A 15,379-nucleotide genomic window follows, 5' to 3' on the forward strand; every position below is an offset into this window, starting at 1 on the left:
ACAATATGTATTGAAATAAGCCACCCAGTCGGTATAGTGGTCAGGGAAGCTGATTGCGATGCCTGAAGGGCCTGCATTCGAATCCCGGAGAAGGCATGGTTGTAACTGTCTGTCCCTTCATAGGAAAGGCAATGGTGGCCCACTTATTAGGTGCCTCCATAATAAAGAGACCACCAGATCCAGCCTTGTATAGATTAATGGACTGGGTTACATTTGTAACTGTTCACAATCTGCCATTGAAAAAAAAAAAAAAATGTATTGAAATATAATAGTCATCCAGAGTGCTTCTCAAAATGAGAGAATATTTATTCCAAATTTTTAAGTAGCAGAAAATTTATAAACAGATTAACACTATCAATAATTCATACAAATCATTATATATTATATATTATTATTTTATATCAGTGTTTTATTATTTTAAAGTTTATTTACATTTGTTATAAAATATCAATTTTTGTAACTTTTTTAACATTCGAGTTACAAATGTGTAATAATGTTTTACTTTAAGTAATTACATGCAGTCAAATCTCATAAACACATCATTCTAAGGCTTGATTAAAAAGGGCTGTATTTAGCAAGGAAATTTTAATCTTTAAAATTTTCTGTACATAAAATTTTGAATCCTATTTAATGAAGATTAGATTTAATTATTTCTTTCTTGTCTTTAAATATAGATCAGTGAAATTTGGTAAAATATGATGAGCTTATTAAGAAAATAATTGAATGAACTCTTTGTTACCATATTGATAAACGGAAAAAAAAAAAAAAAAAAAAGATGGCCCTCTGACAATCTTAAGTATGAGGAGTTTGGCTTTTTAAGTGTAGATAATTTTCAGAATTTACTAATATGCAATCCCAGTCCTGTTTTTATCAGATTATTAAATAGTTGAAATGGCAAGAAGTGAGGCAGTTTGGGTTCTGAACATTTAAGGAATTCCAAGAAATGAACCAGTTGAGAAAGAGAATTTCTTTTTATTCCACTTTAAGAATTGTTTATATGATTTCTAAATTGATGTGATTTTTTTAACACAATAGTTAAAACAGTTGGAATTTCAAGAATATAAAGAGGATAGAGAAAGAAAACTAGATTCCATTCCCTAAAATTCAGTACATGCATTCAAGTTGTTTATGTTCTGACTGGATTTCTTTTGGTTTGGGAGAAGTTGAAAGAATTCAGGCTATGGCATTGTGTTATATCTTGAAACTAGTGTGATTCGGGTTTGGAAAGCAAATAGTTCTGGTAAAAGGAAAATAGGAATGGAATAAATTTATCTGCTCAAAATGGTATAGTAAACCCTTGTGTAGGAGTAAGATAAATGGATTAAATTGTGTAGATGAATAATTGAGATGTTCTGTGATTCTGAGAAAATGTGATAAGTGGAATGACATGTTGATGTGATAAGTGGAATAAGTTGATGTGAAAATGTGATAAGTGGAATGACAGGAGATGGCTTAAAGTGTAATACAATATTTAGTACTATTAAACATAAATTTACATGATTTAATGATAAATTATTATGTCAATAGGCATATATTTTCTTAGCTTAATTTTAGTTGAATGGAAATAAGCCATGCAATTGGTTTTCTCAAGAAAGAAAGGATTTTTTAAAATTTTAATTTAGTATAGAAAACTAAAAGTGCTAACTAAGTTCTGTGTTTACCAGTTTTGCATAAATGAAAATGGGTTGCATGTTTAGGCAAATAAATATAATTCCATTTGATCAGAAAAAGAGTGTTTTGTACGTTTCTTTATGGGGAAAGGGTATTGTTAATTTTTTAAAATAAAGTATGATATATGTAAAAATAAAAAGTTTTCTCATTTGCGTTTCTGTAAACATGTTTTGAGTTTACGAAAAAGATGAAATCGTGCTATCCATATTTTGTGGTCAGTCGAGGTGGGTTAGTATGAATACTTGAAGTTCTGCTATAATTTTTTATCTTTTTGTATTCGTGAGCTGTACTTGATACATGTATGTTAATAGACTGAAGGGTATTGTTAATTTTTTAAAATAAAGTATGATATATGTAAAAATAAAAAGTTTTCTCATTTGCGTTTCTGTAAATATGTTTTGAGTTTACGAAAAAGATGAAATCGTGCTATCCATATTTTGTGGTCAGTCGAGGTGGGTTAGTATGGATACTTGAAGTTCTGCTATAATTTTTTATCTTTTTGTATTCGTGAGCTGTACTTGATACATGTATGTTAATAGACTACAAAGGAATTAGATTATTTTCTCTTTTATCCACTTCTTAATAATTAAAATTTTTTATTGGCATTTGTCTGAAAATGTAATTTGTGAAATCGTATAATTTTATATGCATAGAAGATTTTTTACCTCATTCTTAAATGTGGACTTTGACAAATGTTACATCTCGAGACATTTTATGCTTAAACATTTGTCCTGAATCTCATTTACTTGGTTTTTGATTGGTCAAATATTCCTCGCATATTCTCCTGTCGTATATATTTTCCAGCGTATGATTTATAAACTATGGCTTAATAATAACCAATGTAGGTGTATGCATAGCTAAGAAATTACATTGTATAAAAGAAAATGTTGTTGAAATTAATAACTGAATCCACTCCTTAATCATATAATTTTTTAATTAATCATCTATTTGTATGTATTTTTAATGTGCCATGTCTTTCACTTCATCCTGCCTCTCATAAATGGTGTTTACTATGTAATTTTCTCATCTCAGTTTTCAAGAGGTAAAATTAGTAAAAAAAGAGGGAAATATATGATTGAGACAGTATTTTAAGCTATAAAATTATTTTGTATTGCCTGTATGTGCAATGCATTTCTGTTTAAACTAAAATGTTGCTGATTAATGAAACCACATTGCTGCCTGTGCTCAGTGATGAATAGGGGCTGTGGTGGTGGCATCATCTGTTGAGAAGAATATCATCCTTGAACCCAAACTCCGAGGATGTTAAATTCAGACTGGGGAATTCATGTTTGCAAACTCCATGCTTTAGTGCCCGTCAGGGGCTCACTTTTGTGAGTACGGGTGTGGCAATCCTGAGGTTCCCTAGCCCTTCAGGGGATCATCTTCTTGATGAGATGGGTGTCACGATCCTGGGGTCCCAGTGATCTATCCTCTTTCTGTCTCCTTTCCTCTGAGCTGAAACTTTTTCTCCATATTTTCTCCCTTGTGGGTTTCCTCTTCGGAGGTTGGGGCTCGTCATGAGAAGTTGGAACAGCCCTTGTTTCTAGCTCTCAAGTGGCGAGAAAACTACCTACGTGTTTGCCGTGCATGGAGACCCATGTCGCTGGAAAGGAGGGTCCTAGTAGTTGAGGGGCGAGGTACTGTTCCCAACACTCAGCTTTGGCCTCTGCTTCAGCTAAACGGGAGGCACCTTAGTCGTTCTCACGGGTGCGTTCTGCATTCCCTTGTTGGGCTCTGTGGTGGGCGGGGCCGTCGGACCCAAATCTTTTATCTTTCAATCTTGGCTTCTCTTTTAATTAAAAAAAAACCCGAGTCAAATGACACCAATCAAGATATCGAAATCATTAACAAATCTCTTAGCAAGAAAATTCGTACCGCTGCTAATGCCAAAGAAACTACTGAATGTCCTTGCTTTGTTGTTGTTTCCAGTGCCTCTGGAGAATTGAAAAAAAATGTCTTCTTTCCTGATGAACAAATATATTCATTCATGCATAGGTGAGCCAAGAAATATAAAGCGTCTTCGTTTTGGAGACCTGCTTATTGATACGGTTTTGGCCACCCAGTCTGCTTCACTTTTACGACAAACCAAACTTGGACGTGTATCTATAACTGTGTCAGCACACAAAGCACTTAATTCCTGTAGAGGCGTGATCTCGGAAATTGACCTTTTGTATGTTTCAGAAGAAGAGTTCGTCTCCGAGTTAGCTAACCAAAAGGTTTGTGCTGCTAAGCAGATCAAGATGCGTAAGGAAGGTCAGTTGATTTACACAAAACATGTGATCCTGACCTTCAAATCGCCTGATCTGCTGAAGAATATCAAGGCTGGGTATCTAAATTGCCCTGTAAGACCTTATATTCCAAACCCTATGCGATGCTTCCAGTGCCAGCATTTTGGCTATTCCAAGATGTCCTGTCGTGGGACCCTGACGTGCACTCGGTGTTTGTCCGTTGGCCACGATAGCAATAATTGCACCGCTGCAGCACTGTGTATTAATTGCAAGGGCGACCATCCAGCATTTTCCCGTTCATGTCCAAAATGGAAAACAGAAAAGGAAGTGCAGACGGCAAAAGTCACTAGGAACATCTTATATGCTGAAGCCAGAAAACTAGTTCAAAGCACACATTTTCAATCAAACAAATCATATGCCAGTGCCATTAAATCTACAGGTACCATTGCCACCCAAACTTCAATAAGTACACAAACTGCACCAAATAAAACCCAGCAGACTGCAAGCAAGAAAAAAGGAAAATCCAATGCATGTCATACAAAATAAAGAAACAGTTATTTCAAGCAAACGAAAAAATATCCCAACAAAAACAGTTAACAAAAATAGAAGCTCCAGCAATAAATAGTTGACTAGATGGAATATTATCTGAATCTGTAGATTCAGATAGTATGGAAGTGGAGGAGGGACTGGAAGTCTCTAAACATCTGCTTCTGCGCAAAACTGAAAAGCAACACAGAAAGAACAAACATCAATCGTAATGGCCAACCTCGTGTCATGGAACTGTCGTGGTTTCCACCAAAATTTCCTTGACATCAAAGCTATGATCAATGCTCCGCAATACAGGAAACAAATCTGAAACCAGATCAACAAGCAAAACTTCGAAGGTTTTCTTTCGTGAGTCTCACCTCTCTGGACTATCCCTCAAGTTTTTTTCCTTTGATGACATCCCTCCAAGTTGTCGCTGTACAGGTAAATTTTCATATTGTAGTTTCAGTCGTTTCTCTTTATTTGTCTCCTAATGAGTGCATTGATCAGCAGGATTTAAATGAACTTGTGGCTCAGCTGCCTGAGCCTTTTATCATAATGGGTGATTTTAATGGCCATAGTCTGTTGTGGGGAAGCAAAGACACCAATTCATGTGGAAGACAAATTGAGCAGGTAATTGAAGATTTGTCTCCTGAGTGCTATTGCCTTTGTCTCCTGAGTACCATTGCTTCTGTCCATTGCCTTTGTCTCCTGAATAATGGGCAGGACACATACTTCCATGAACCTACAAGGACATTCCACGCTCTTGATCTAACCATCTGTTCACCATCTCTATTGTCATTTTCCAATTTTAGTGTTGGAAGTGATCTGTACAATAGCGATCATTATCCCATTCTTTTATCTCTCGCACGAAAAGGAGCAAACCCAATGGCCAGACTCCCTCGGTGTATACTGGATTGGGCAGACTGGGAACTCTTCTCTTCCTCCACAGAGCTCTAAGAGAAAATGGTAGAAGATGGGCTTATCGATGATGCAGTGGAAGCAGTTACAACTGCTGTTACTCAAGCAGCTATGCTCTCCATCCCTAGAACATCAGGAAAAATACTAAAATTTTCGAAACCATGGGGGAATCGTGACTGTCATGCAGCACTGAAAAAACAGAAAAAAGCATGGAGAATTTTTCATAGATACCCTATTCGGCGAAACCTTATGGCATTTAAAATCGCGAAAGCAAATGCGCGAAAAGTAAGAAGGCAAAGCAGCCAGAGGGATTCTTAAAATTCATATTGTGTCATCAATAACATCCTCTATGCCTAGTAAGCAGGTTTGAGAAAGAGTTCGAAAAGCATGCGTTACATATAAAGACCACTCACTTTCCTTTTAGGAAAAAGATGGCCGAGTGATTAGTTCCATAGAAGAAATTGTGAATACTATTGGTGAGACATTCGCTGCCGTTTCTTCCAGCAGGAAATATTTACCTGCATTTCTTTTTATCAAGCAGCACTCTGAAATGAATCCCATTGCATTCAACTCTTCCAGATCTGAGCCTTACAAGAGATTTTACTATGCTTGAATTAAGGAGAGCTTTGTTGCAGACACATAGGTCTTCCCCAGGTCTTGATGGCGGGAATTACGAAATGCTAAAGCATCTGTCCTATAAGTCACTGAATGCCCTTCTTACTCTTTATACTAGAGTGTGTAAGGAATGTACTTTTTCCAGTGCATGGAGGAGAGCTGTTGTAATTCCTATTGCTAAGCCAGAGAAAGATCCAAATGAATCCCTCCAACTATCAGCCAATTGCCCTTACAAGTTACGTATGCAAGCTGTTTGAAAAAATGGTAAACAGCCGCCTAGTCTACTTTTTGGAAAAGAATAATATTATATCACCTTATCAAAGCGGTTTTCGAAAGGGGAGAACAACCATAGATAACATGCTCTTTTTAGAGACATCCATTCGAAAAGCTTTTGTAAGAAGTCGCCTTGTCTCGGTATTCTTATTCTTTGATATTGAGAAAGCTGATAATGCATGGAGATACAGTATACTTCGGGATCTTCACGAGAGTGGCTTGCGCAGCAACCTACCAATTTTCATTCAGAATTTCTTGAACACTAGAACTTTCCAAGTAAGGATTGGGTGTGTTTTGTCGGATGTTTTTGAACAGCAAGAGGGTGTGCCTCAAGGCTGTGTGCTTAGTGTAACCCTGTTCAATTTTAAAATAAACTCTATATTAAAAGAACTTCCTCCCACCATCTTGGGATCTCTTTATGTTGATGATCTACAGATTAGCTGTCGAGGGGCAGACATGAGATACGTAGAGAGGAAATTGCAGATGGCTCTGAATAAGATCCAAGAATGGTCAGAGAAACCGGGATTTTCGCGGCTGTCATCTTCATCCTCCTCACCATGAAATATGGTAGATGGCCATAAGTTATGCCAAGCATTTTTTTTACGTACCTGGAGAAACATCCTCTCACGATCTTGCGATGCTCCACAGAGCAGATTTTATGCTAAAAAATTAAAAAAAGTCTTGAATAGTCTTGCCACTGTACAAGAAATTTAACATACATTTTAAAAATGCTGCTTTATATTTGCATTTCAGCGCATGCACTATTCCCATATCCATAGGCTGAATGATAGACGTACAATTGAGGGAAAAATAATACGGATACATTATCTTTCACTAAAACTTTAAGTGAAGTATGCGCCGAACAGTTATCAACAATCAGGACTATTTATGAGTCATCAGGTAAACCAACCAAATTCAAATGTCGCCGAGCCTCGGATATAAAATGATTTTCAAACCAGTCATCAACACTTGTGTCAATTCATCAACACTTGTGTCATCCATGCTCTTTTATTTGCGCTATATTATATAACAGGGAAAATCGTTACTCTTTTAAACGCTCGAGGTCGTGCTTGTTTTCCAACTACGAAGAGTTTGCACTTGTGCTTTCCTGCAGCATTTGCGCACGGTAAAATTGTTAGTCTCGCTTTGGAATCTTTGACACCAGTTGGAGCCTTTTATGTAGAGATTGCCAAGGTATTTCGCGGTACATATTGCCAGAAAAGATCAGTTTCTTCAGCATTGTAAATTTGTTCTGCAGATAATTGTTCTCTAGTAATGAATTCAATGAATTCATCTGCAAATTGTTCAGCAGCTTCAGTATTAGCTGAAGATTTTTACCTAACATTTTTAATTGTCTTATACCATTGCGATTTTAAAATTTGGTTAACCAACATGTCGAATATGTGCACTCTCCGTTTAAGTTCATTTCTTCATGAAATATTTTGGCTTGAGCCATTACCATTGGACCCGTCAATGGCACGCCCTTGCTGCGACGCTATCTGACCCATTCAATCATCACTTTGTCATGATCGTCACTTTTAGCATAGCGAACTTTTTTTCTGTTATTCATTGCAAGTGGGGTGTCGGAATCCACAAAAAATTCAGAAAGTTCCTTTTTCTTTTTGCTTAAGTCGTATACAGTTGACTTTCTAATCTTATACTCCTTGCATAATTTTGAGACGTATATGCCTTTATCCATTTTTTGCAGCAATTCTACTTTTTGTTTGATGGACATCGAAACATGTTTTCGCTTTGTAGATCTTTTGGCAGCTCCAGCATCGGAAATTCTATTTGACAGCTTACTTTTATAAAATTGCTCTAACAGTTTGCAAAAAATAATAAGCCGGATCCAATTCGCAAATTAAGGAACAACGCAATCTGCAGCATTAACTGGAATAGATAATTAGATAATTTTAGCTTAGCTTATACCGTCCGTTATATATTAAACACGCATGCATAAACGCATATATGCAGAAAGTTTGTAGCTTTGAGGTCCGGATTATGGATTATTCCAGATTATGGATGTTCGGATTAAAGACTTTTGATTGTATTTAATGTGATAGTTTAATGCATAGTTAGAAATATGGATGCATAAACCAAAAACTTCCAGACGTGGCCATTTCAAAACATAATTTTATTCCATAAGTCACATCAGATCATTTTGGTAGACAATGGATTTATCTTATCATAGTTAAATACGATAATTTTGTGTACACGGGTTTTAAAAGTATGACTTAAGCATCTCGGGAAGGAAAGCATAACAGTGCAAAGATGTTTGCTTGGCAGAAGTTACGAAAAGAAATAACGTAATTGCTTGTGAAGCAGTATTTATACTATGTAGGTGCATATATACAGCTAAGCTGCAATTGTTTAATTTTAGGTTTTAGTTCCGTTTTTCAAGCAGCATTATGTAACTGGGAAAGATCTCGAATTTGGGAGAAAAAATGAGCATGGGGGGACAACATTAAATCTAGAATAGTCAATTTTGAAGTCGCTTATCATTTCTTACTGCAGCCTTAACTTCTGTGGTATTTAATTATATATATATATGTGTAATATATATATGTATGTAATATATATATATATATATATATATATATGTATAATGTATTTAGGTTTATATGTAGTGGGGTCTGCTGGAATAAAATCCATTTCCAAAGCGGCCCGCGAAATCCTTGGAGCTCGATAGTCCTGTTTGATACAATGCATTTGTTTTGATGATTTTTTCGAGTGTGTTCATTATGTTTTTTTATTCCAGGGTAAACATAAAACAGCTAAAGAAGCATATGAACAACTTTTGGAGCAGAAAGATTTGCCTCAAGTGATTCGAGCTGAAGCTTCTAAACAGCTAGGTTTGTTTATCCTTTGGTCTGATATAGTTTTTAAATCACAGCTTCTCCTTGCCCTAAGTTTCTTGCTAATGTAATTCTGGGCAGTTTTTTGTAGTGTCTGTAGCGGATCCAATGTATACAACACTGATTTTTGTTGTTTGACTTCTAAATTAATATTTGTTCTTTATTATCATTCCAAAGCAATAGATATTTTTTATTTCATAAAATAATTTTCTATGTACGAAATGTTTTTTCAGATTAATGCTTAGTTATGCTGATGTGTTAAGTTGGAAAGATGATGTACCATCTTAATTGGTAAATTAAAAAGATTTGAAATTTGATTTGGGGATTGAAATTTTATTTATATGGAGATTTTTAGCTTTTTTCCTTTTCATGCTGACAAAAATTATTGGTTTATAGTAAAAATTTTATGCTGAGGAATGGATGTGTTATAGGAATATGTATTGCACTAGAGTTACAAATTTTATTGAGAAATATTTTGTGTAGCATAATAAACTTTCATGAGTGATTATTTTAATCCAGATCATTGTTAATATTTTCCTTCCCATAAATTTGTCCTGCTTTTGATCTCATTTGCATATGACACTTAAATATCTATCATTGTGTTCCTAAATGCAAGAGAGCATTTTTCTTCATTAGGCATATGAACATTATTTAAAAATACTGAATGAAATATCTGAAATAAATAAATATTTTTAAAAGAAAGTGAATAAACCCTACCCCCCACCTTATTTTATTTTGGAATTTTAAGATACAGTTAGTTAAGTTTTCTTAATATGAAAACTGACTCTGATGTTTGGTTAAAAGAACATTTTTTAATTACAGTAAAAAAAAGCCCAGCTGTCCAGCATTCAACTAATTGGAAACCTCAAATAAATAGAATATTTTAGAAGTCTCACTTTGAAAAACTAAACAAATGTCAGATTTCTAAAGCTGTAAATCTGAATAATTCTAGATAGTTCGATTTAGTTTTTGCAAAGGTCGATTTAGTTTTTGCAAAGAAGTATGTATGTTAACTGCAATTTACCTATTTTTTCAGCATTTTGAAAAAGAATTTTAAATTTGGGAAGCTTTCTCTATATATCTGTGTATGCCATTTAATATTTTCAAAGTTGCAGGATCCTGCCATCAGGAAGAATATGCCTTAAGAGCCATGATATGTGACTTTGACCATGATTTGAAAATGGATAAACAGTGCTGATGCAACGTGAAAAATTATAAGCGATTTAGGTTGTGTATGTGGTATAGCAAATTTCATATCTACATTTCTAAGAACATCTGGAGTTCTTTATTTAACTAACAATCTGTTCTGTAAACTTGATTGGTGCAAATTTGGTGGTATCTTTGCCAATTTTTATGGTTGATGGAATTTCATAGTCAAAGATGTTTTGTATGCTTAAGTCCTATGGTATTTATCCACTTTTATGACTGATATGTATTATTTTTAAACCTTGCATAATTTTAAATATAGGTTTCTGGTGTTCAGGCTGATAACAAATAGTCTTTTTAAATTTTGACCAAAAAGTTCTATCATTCATTTGATTTTTCTGTTATGAATTGAATTTATTATATGCTGAATTATTCAGAATTTTCACATATCTGACATTCGACATTTTACAGACTTTCTGTATATTCAAGCTTTTACTGTATATTTGGTATCAGAAATGACATTAATAGTAATAGATAGATTTATTTTCATATGGAGGTCATTAGAAAAGTTAATTAACAAAAATGAGCGTAATGTTTGTAAATTTTGCAGGACTAACTTCTGTGGTGTAAATACAGAACCCATCTTCAGCTGCCTAAATGCAAATGAATGAGGTAGAATATGGTGATAATATAAGAAAGACTGTAAAGAAGTCAAGCTGCTGGCACCATCTATTGATGAAACAAGAAAACTAAAACGTAATTTCTCTAAAGGCTGAGGGTAAAGATGGATTTCAATGAAGGTCGTTAACCGGAACAGAAATATTTTTTTTCTATTGTAAGATGCCTCTAGAAAATTCACCAATAAAAAATGTTGCTCTTTGAATAATGCTCCAGAAAAATGGAAAGTACGATTTTTTGACCAACATTCCTGCAAAACGGTGGTTTTCTGTGTTTGTTTTTTCCTAATATATGCTTCTTGTTCTTTAATGTGACATTTTAAAGCTGTTTTAATTTGACCAATGTAAATTAAACCAGACTGGAAAGAAATCCTCCCCCACCCCCAAGACTGGAATTCACACTGGGAATTCTCAAGTATAGAACTGGAAATTTTAGGAATTGTTTACTTTTAAATAAAAGGAAACATCTAAGTACAAATCTTTCTGAAGTGTTATGTATTTTTGTAAAGGGATTTGATTGTTTTTGTGTGTAATAGAATGTTATATTCTTCAAATTTAATCATCTCCAAATATCTTCTTCTTCTTTTGTTTTTAATTTCATTCTGATCTGTTGGCATTGACTTAAAGACAAATTTGTGTTACTTTAGATACTTTTGTTTCATTGTATTACTTAATAGTGTTTCTCAGTTTCATAATTTGTAGAGACTAATATTAACCTTTTTCTCTTAGGGTGGATGCATCATACAGTAGAGGCTCTTGGTGACAAACCACAGAGACAAGCTCTTTCTCTGCATTATCTGCAAAAATCTATTGAAGCAGATCCAGCCAATGGCCAGAGTTTATATTTTTTAGGGCGTTGTTATGCTAGTGTTGGGAAAGTACATGATGCATTTGTTTCATATCGAAGCTCAGTTGATAAGGCGGAAGCCAATGCGGACACCTGGTGTTCTATAGGGTAAGCATAATTCTTATTTAAGTCATTGGTATGTGATGGGTTTGTAGTTGACTGAATATGTGTATTTTTTAAACCTGTTTCTGTTTTAATTTTTGTAGCTTTCTATCTTCAGATTGTTTTTTAAATACTGAAATGTAATACATTTCTTGATTTAAATGGTTGTTTTGTTTTTAAATGCTGAACTGTAATTCATTTCATGATTTAAATGGATGTTTTTTTGCTTTTTCCCTTCCTATCTTTGATTACTTTTCTCTTTCAGTGATATCTTATATTACCATTCTTAATATTCTGTGAATTTATATTTTCTACTACTTTATATACTCTTTTTTTTAAAAAAAATCAAAATGTATTTCATGTTTTTCTAGTTATTTCTGTTTGCTTTGTCAGTTATCATATCTATACCTGTTTTACTTTTGAAAGTCTTTGGCTAATTGTGTTATATTTTTCTTCATTGTGTGTCATTCATTAAGTTTCATTTTCAGTAATTTGACTTTTTGTGAGTATTATATTACTACCATTGTTACGTGCTACATACGTGACATTTCTTTTTCATCATTAAGTATGCTTCTAAAATATCATAATCATTCAGTGAAATATAATCAGTATAAAAGGAATGCTGGTTATTTTAAAATTTATCTTCATGGATTTTTCTGTCTTATGTAAAAGTATTAAATATTTTTCCTTTAGCTTCTTTAAGTTCTGTTTCTATATGGTAAATAAGATGTGGTGTTATTTCTCTTTGATAAAAAATTTGTATTGCATGTTTTCCCCCCGTTTTTGTATTAGCGTATTGTATCAGCAGCAAAACCAGCCGATGGATGCTTTGCAAGCTTATATTTGTGCTGTGCAGCTTGATAAAAGCCATACACCAGCTTGGTCAAATTTGGGTATTTTATATGAAAATTGCAATCAGCCTCAAGATGCTTTGAAGTGTTACTTAAATGCAAGTAATGGGAAAGGTGAGGAAATATTTATTTTGCTATTTATTTGTTTATTATCAAGAAAAGTAATTTGTTGATCAGTGTACTACTTCTGTACTATTTGTTATTTTTAATGTTATTTTATCATAAAATAAGTATTTTATTGCATAGTTTACATATCATACATTTTAATATTCATTCACTCATTGGATGTTTTTCTTAAAGGTATGAAATTATCATATATAGGGTAGATTCTATTAATATTCATATATTAATATAGGATTAACGTATGTCACTGGCTATTAAATTACATGTTTTTCTAAATTCCAGTTACTTTAATGATTAAGTAATCCGCAGTTGTTACTTTCTGTGCAGAAAATAAATGAATTACATCTATGTTCTTAAAATTTATAATTACCTATTTAAAAATTAAGCAATCAAATAATATTATTAATCTACTTATCTAATATTGTTACAATTTTAATTTATTGAATTCTGAAATTTGTTATTTCAGGATACTGATAAAATTTTATTTACATGTAATTTAATTTTGAAAAAGATACTATATAATAGGTTAAATTTTATTTAAGCTAAAAAAGATTGTTTAATTAATATTTAAACTTTTTCTTAATATGATTATTTCATACTGAGCAACAATTAATTAATTAGAAGTTGCATTAGCTTTGAAATTGATTATAACTTTTTTTATAGGCCCGGCAAATCCAAATCTGTCTTCCCGAGTAAGAATTTTACAGAATCAGCTTTCTTCTGCACCAACAAATAACGCTCAAAGGTTGGAACTTTTGTTAAAGAGCTAATTTTTTTTAATCTTTAATGTCTCTTATTGGTGTTCATGTTTGTATTAGATTAAATTTATCATATAACTTTTATTGCTCCATAATTGTTTACTGCAGTATGTGTGATTTGATTTTTCAATACGTAAATACACTAGGAAAAGCAGTGGATCAGAATGAAACTGGTCATGGGCACAGGGAAGAAAGACTAAAATATATTAATTTGAAATTATAAAAAGAGAAAAATATATTAATTTGAGAATCAGGAAACACACTCATTGCATCAAAAGTGGTCCTGAAACATTACATATTAAGGAATTAGGATTGTAACAATTCTCATATGTCTTCTCATAATTTTTCATTATTCTAGTAGTTTCATATAAGTTGTGAAATGAGTGTGTTCTTGTATTAAATATCATTTTTATATTTTACATGCATTTTTTTGCCTAGTCATTTTTATACTCCCTTTACCTTCTTATTATATTCAGTTATTTTTGTTGTCTCCGTATAGTTGGTATATCCAAGTCTACCTTATGAGCTGCATTATTATTTACTTTTCATCGAGACATTAGCAACTTTAGTAAAAACTGCTAATCTTCTGGATCTTATCCTACTTCGCAGTGACAGATACAGAAGGATATTCTTCGATGTCAGTAAGGTGTTCCAGTTAGATACTCCAGTGATACACTGCTTCTCACAGATAATGTTGTAGGGCCGTCTCGGGTTTTGATGGATGTAGGATTAAGAAATTATCGTCAGCTTGGCTACAGGATGAGAGCCAATAGCATGGATATTATAACAGGCTGCTGGTTGTCATTGATGTGACATTGGCCTGTGAGTATGTTGTACAGGATAGTTGAATGTGATTGGGTCTTATATGCAATAACATCCTGCATGATAACAGTAGGGATTATGGAAATATGCTCCATCATAATGAGGAGAGGTGAGCAGCATTAGGCTGTCCACAGGCACATATCTGTGTGGCAGGCATACAGGCATAAGGTTGAGTGAGAATATGAATTAATTGAAAGTGATATCTCTAATATGTGCATTCCTTCTGGCATGGGACCTCTATTGGGGAAATGTTGTCAGAATGAGAAACATTAATGGCAGACATTATAAAAGGCACCAACATTGCTATCATCTCTCCATAGTTTTTTAATACATTTACAAATGTCCTGTAGATGTAAGTAGTTGAATAAAGAAAAAATGTAGCATTTTGTGTGGTTGTGGAAGGCTTCATCTGTACGATGAGCTATTCTCATCAGCCTGCCACTGACAGAAGACATGTTGAAATAATATTATCTCACTGTTTCAATGCCAGGATCTTTCTGCCTTGTGATTTGTCAATATGACAACATTGCTCCTCAAACCTTACTCTCTTCTTGCATCCTCTGAATTCACTTGAATTGTATATGACCTCATTAGGTAGATGTAGGAGTAATTTTCATTATCTGCATCCAATGGCACTGGTATGGAAACCAGTCTGATTTCCATGATAGGCAAGCACAGGGCCTTTGTATCTTCTGGCTTGTTTCATTTTGATGCACTGTATTGGTACTGTGTGTGTGCATATGATAAAGGTAAAGTTCCAAAGAATGTTGAATTTTCAGTGAATAAAGCTAAAATTTTAATTCCACAGTATGTAAGAGCAGCATTAGGCTGTCCACAGGCACATATCTGTGTGGCAGGCATACAGGCATAAGGTTGAGTGAGAATATGAATTAATTGAAAGTGATATCTCTAATATGTGCATTCCTTCTGGCATGGGACCTCTATTGGGGAAATGTTGTCAGAAT

General features: G+C 33.7%; 1 protein-coding gene across 5 annotated transcripts in view; it reads left to right on the forward strand.

Moving 5' to 3' along the window:
• Window positions 1-15,379, forward strand: part of Utx (Utx histone demethylase) — a 356,173-nt gene that overhangs the window by 270,365 nt on the left and 70,429 nt on the right. For all 5 annotated transcript variants that reach the window (XM_035356392.2, XM_085809088.1, XM_085809087.1 and 2 more), the window contains 4 exons: window positions 8,992-9,085; window positions 11,641-11,866; window positions 12,653-12,825; window positions 13,498-13,579. In XM_035356392.2, the coding sequence (XP_035212283.1) occupies window positions 8,992-9,085; window positions 11,641-11,866; window positions 12,653-12,825; window positions 13,498-13,579 (575 nt within the window). The remainder of the gene's footprint in view (window positions 1-8,991; window positions 9,086-11,640; window positions 11,867-12,652; window positions 12,826-13,497; window positions 13,580-15,379) is intronic.

The sequence above is a fragment of the Stegodyphus dumicola genome, chromosome X2, assembly GCF_044657685.1.
Source record: "Stegodyphus dumicola isolate Sdum_Otavi_A_Nest chromosome X2, ASM4465768v1".
NCBI lineage: Eukaryota > Metazoa > Arthropoda > Arachnida > Araneae > Eresidae > Stegodyphus > Stegodyphus dumicola.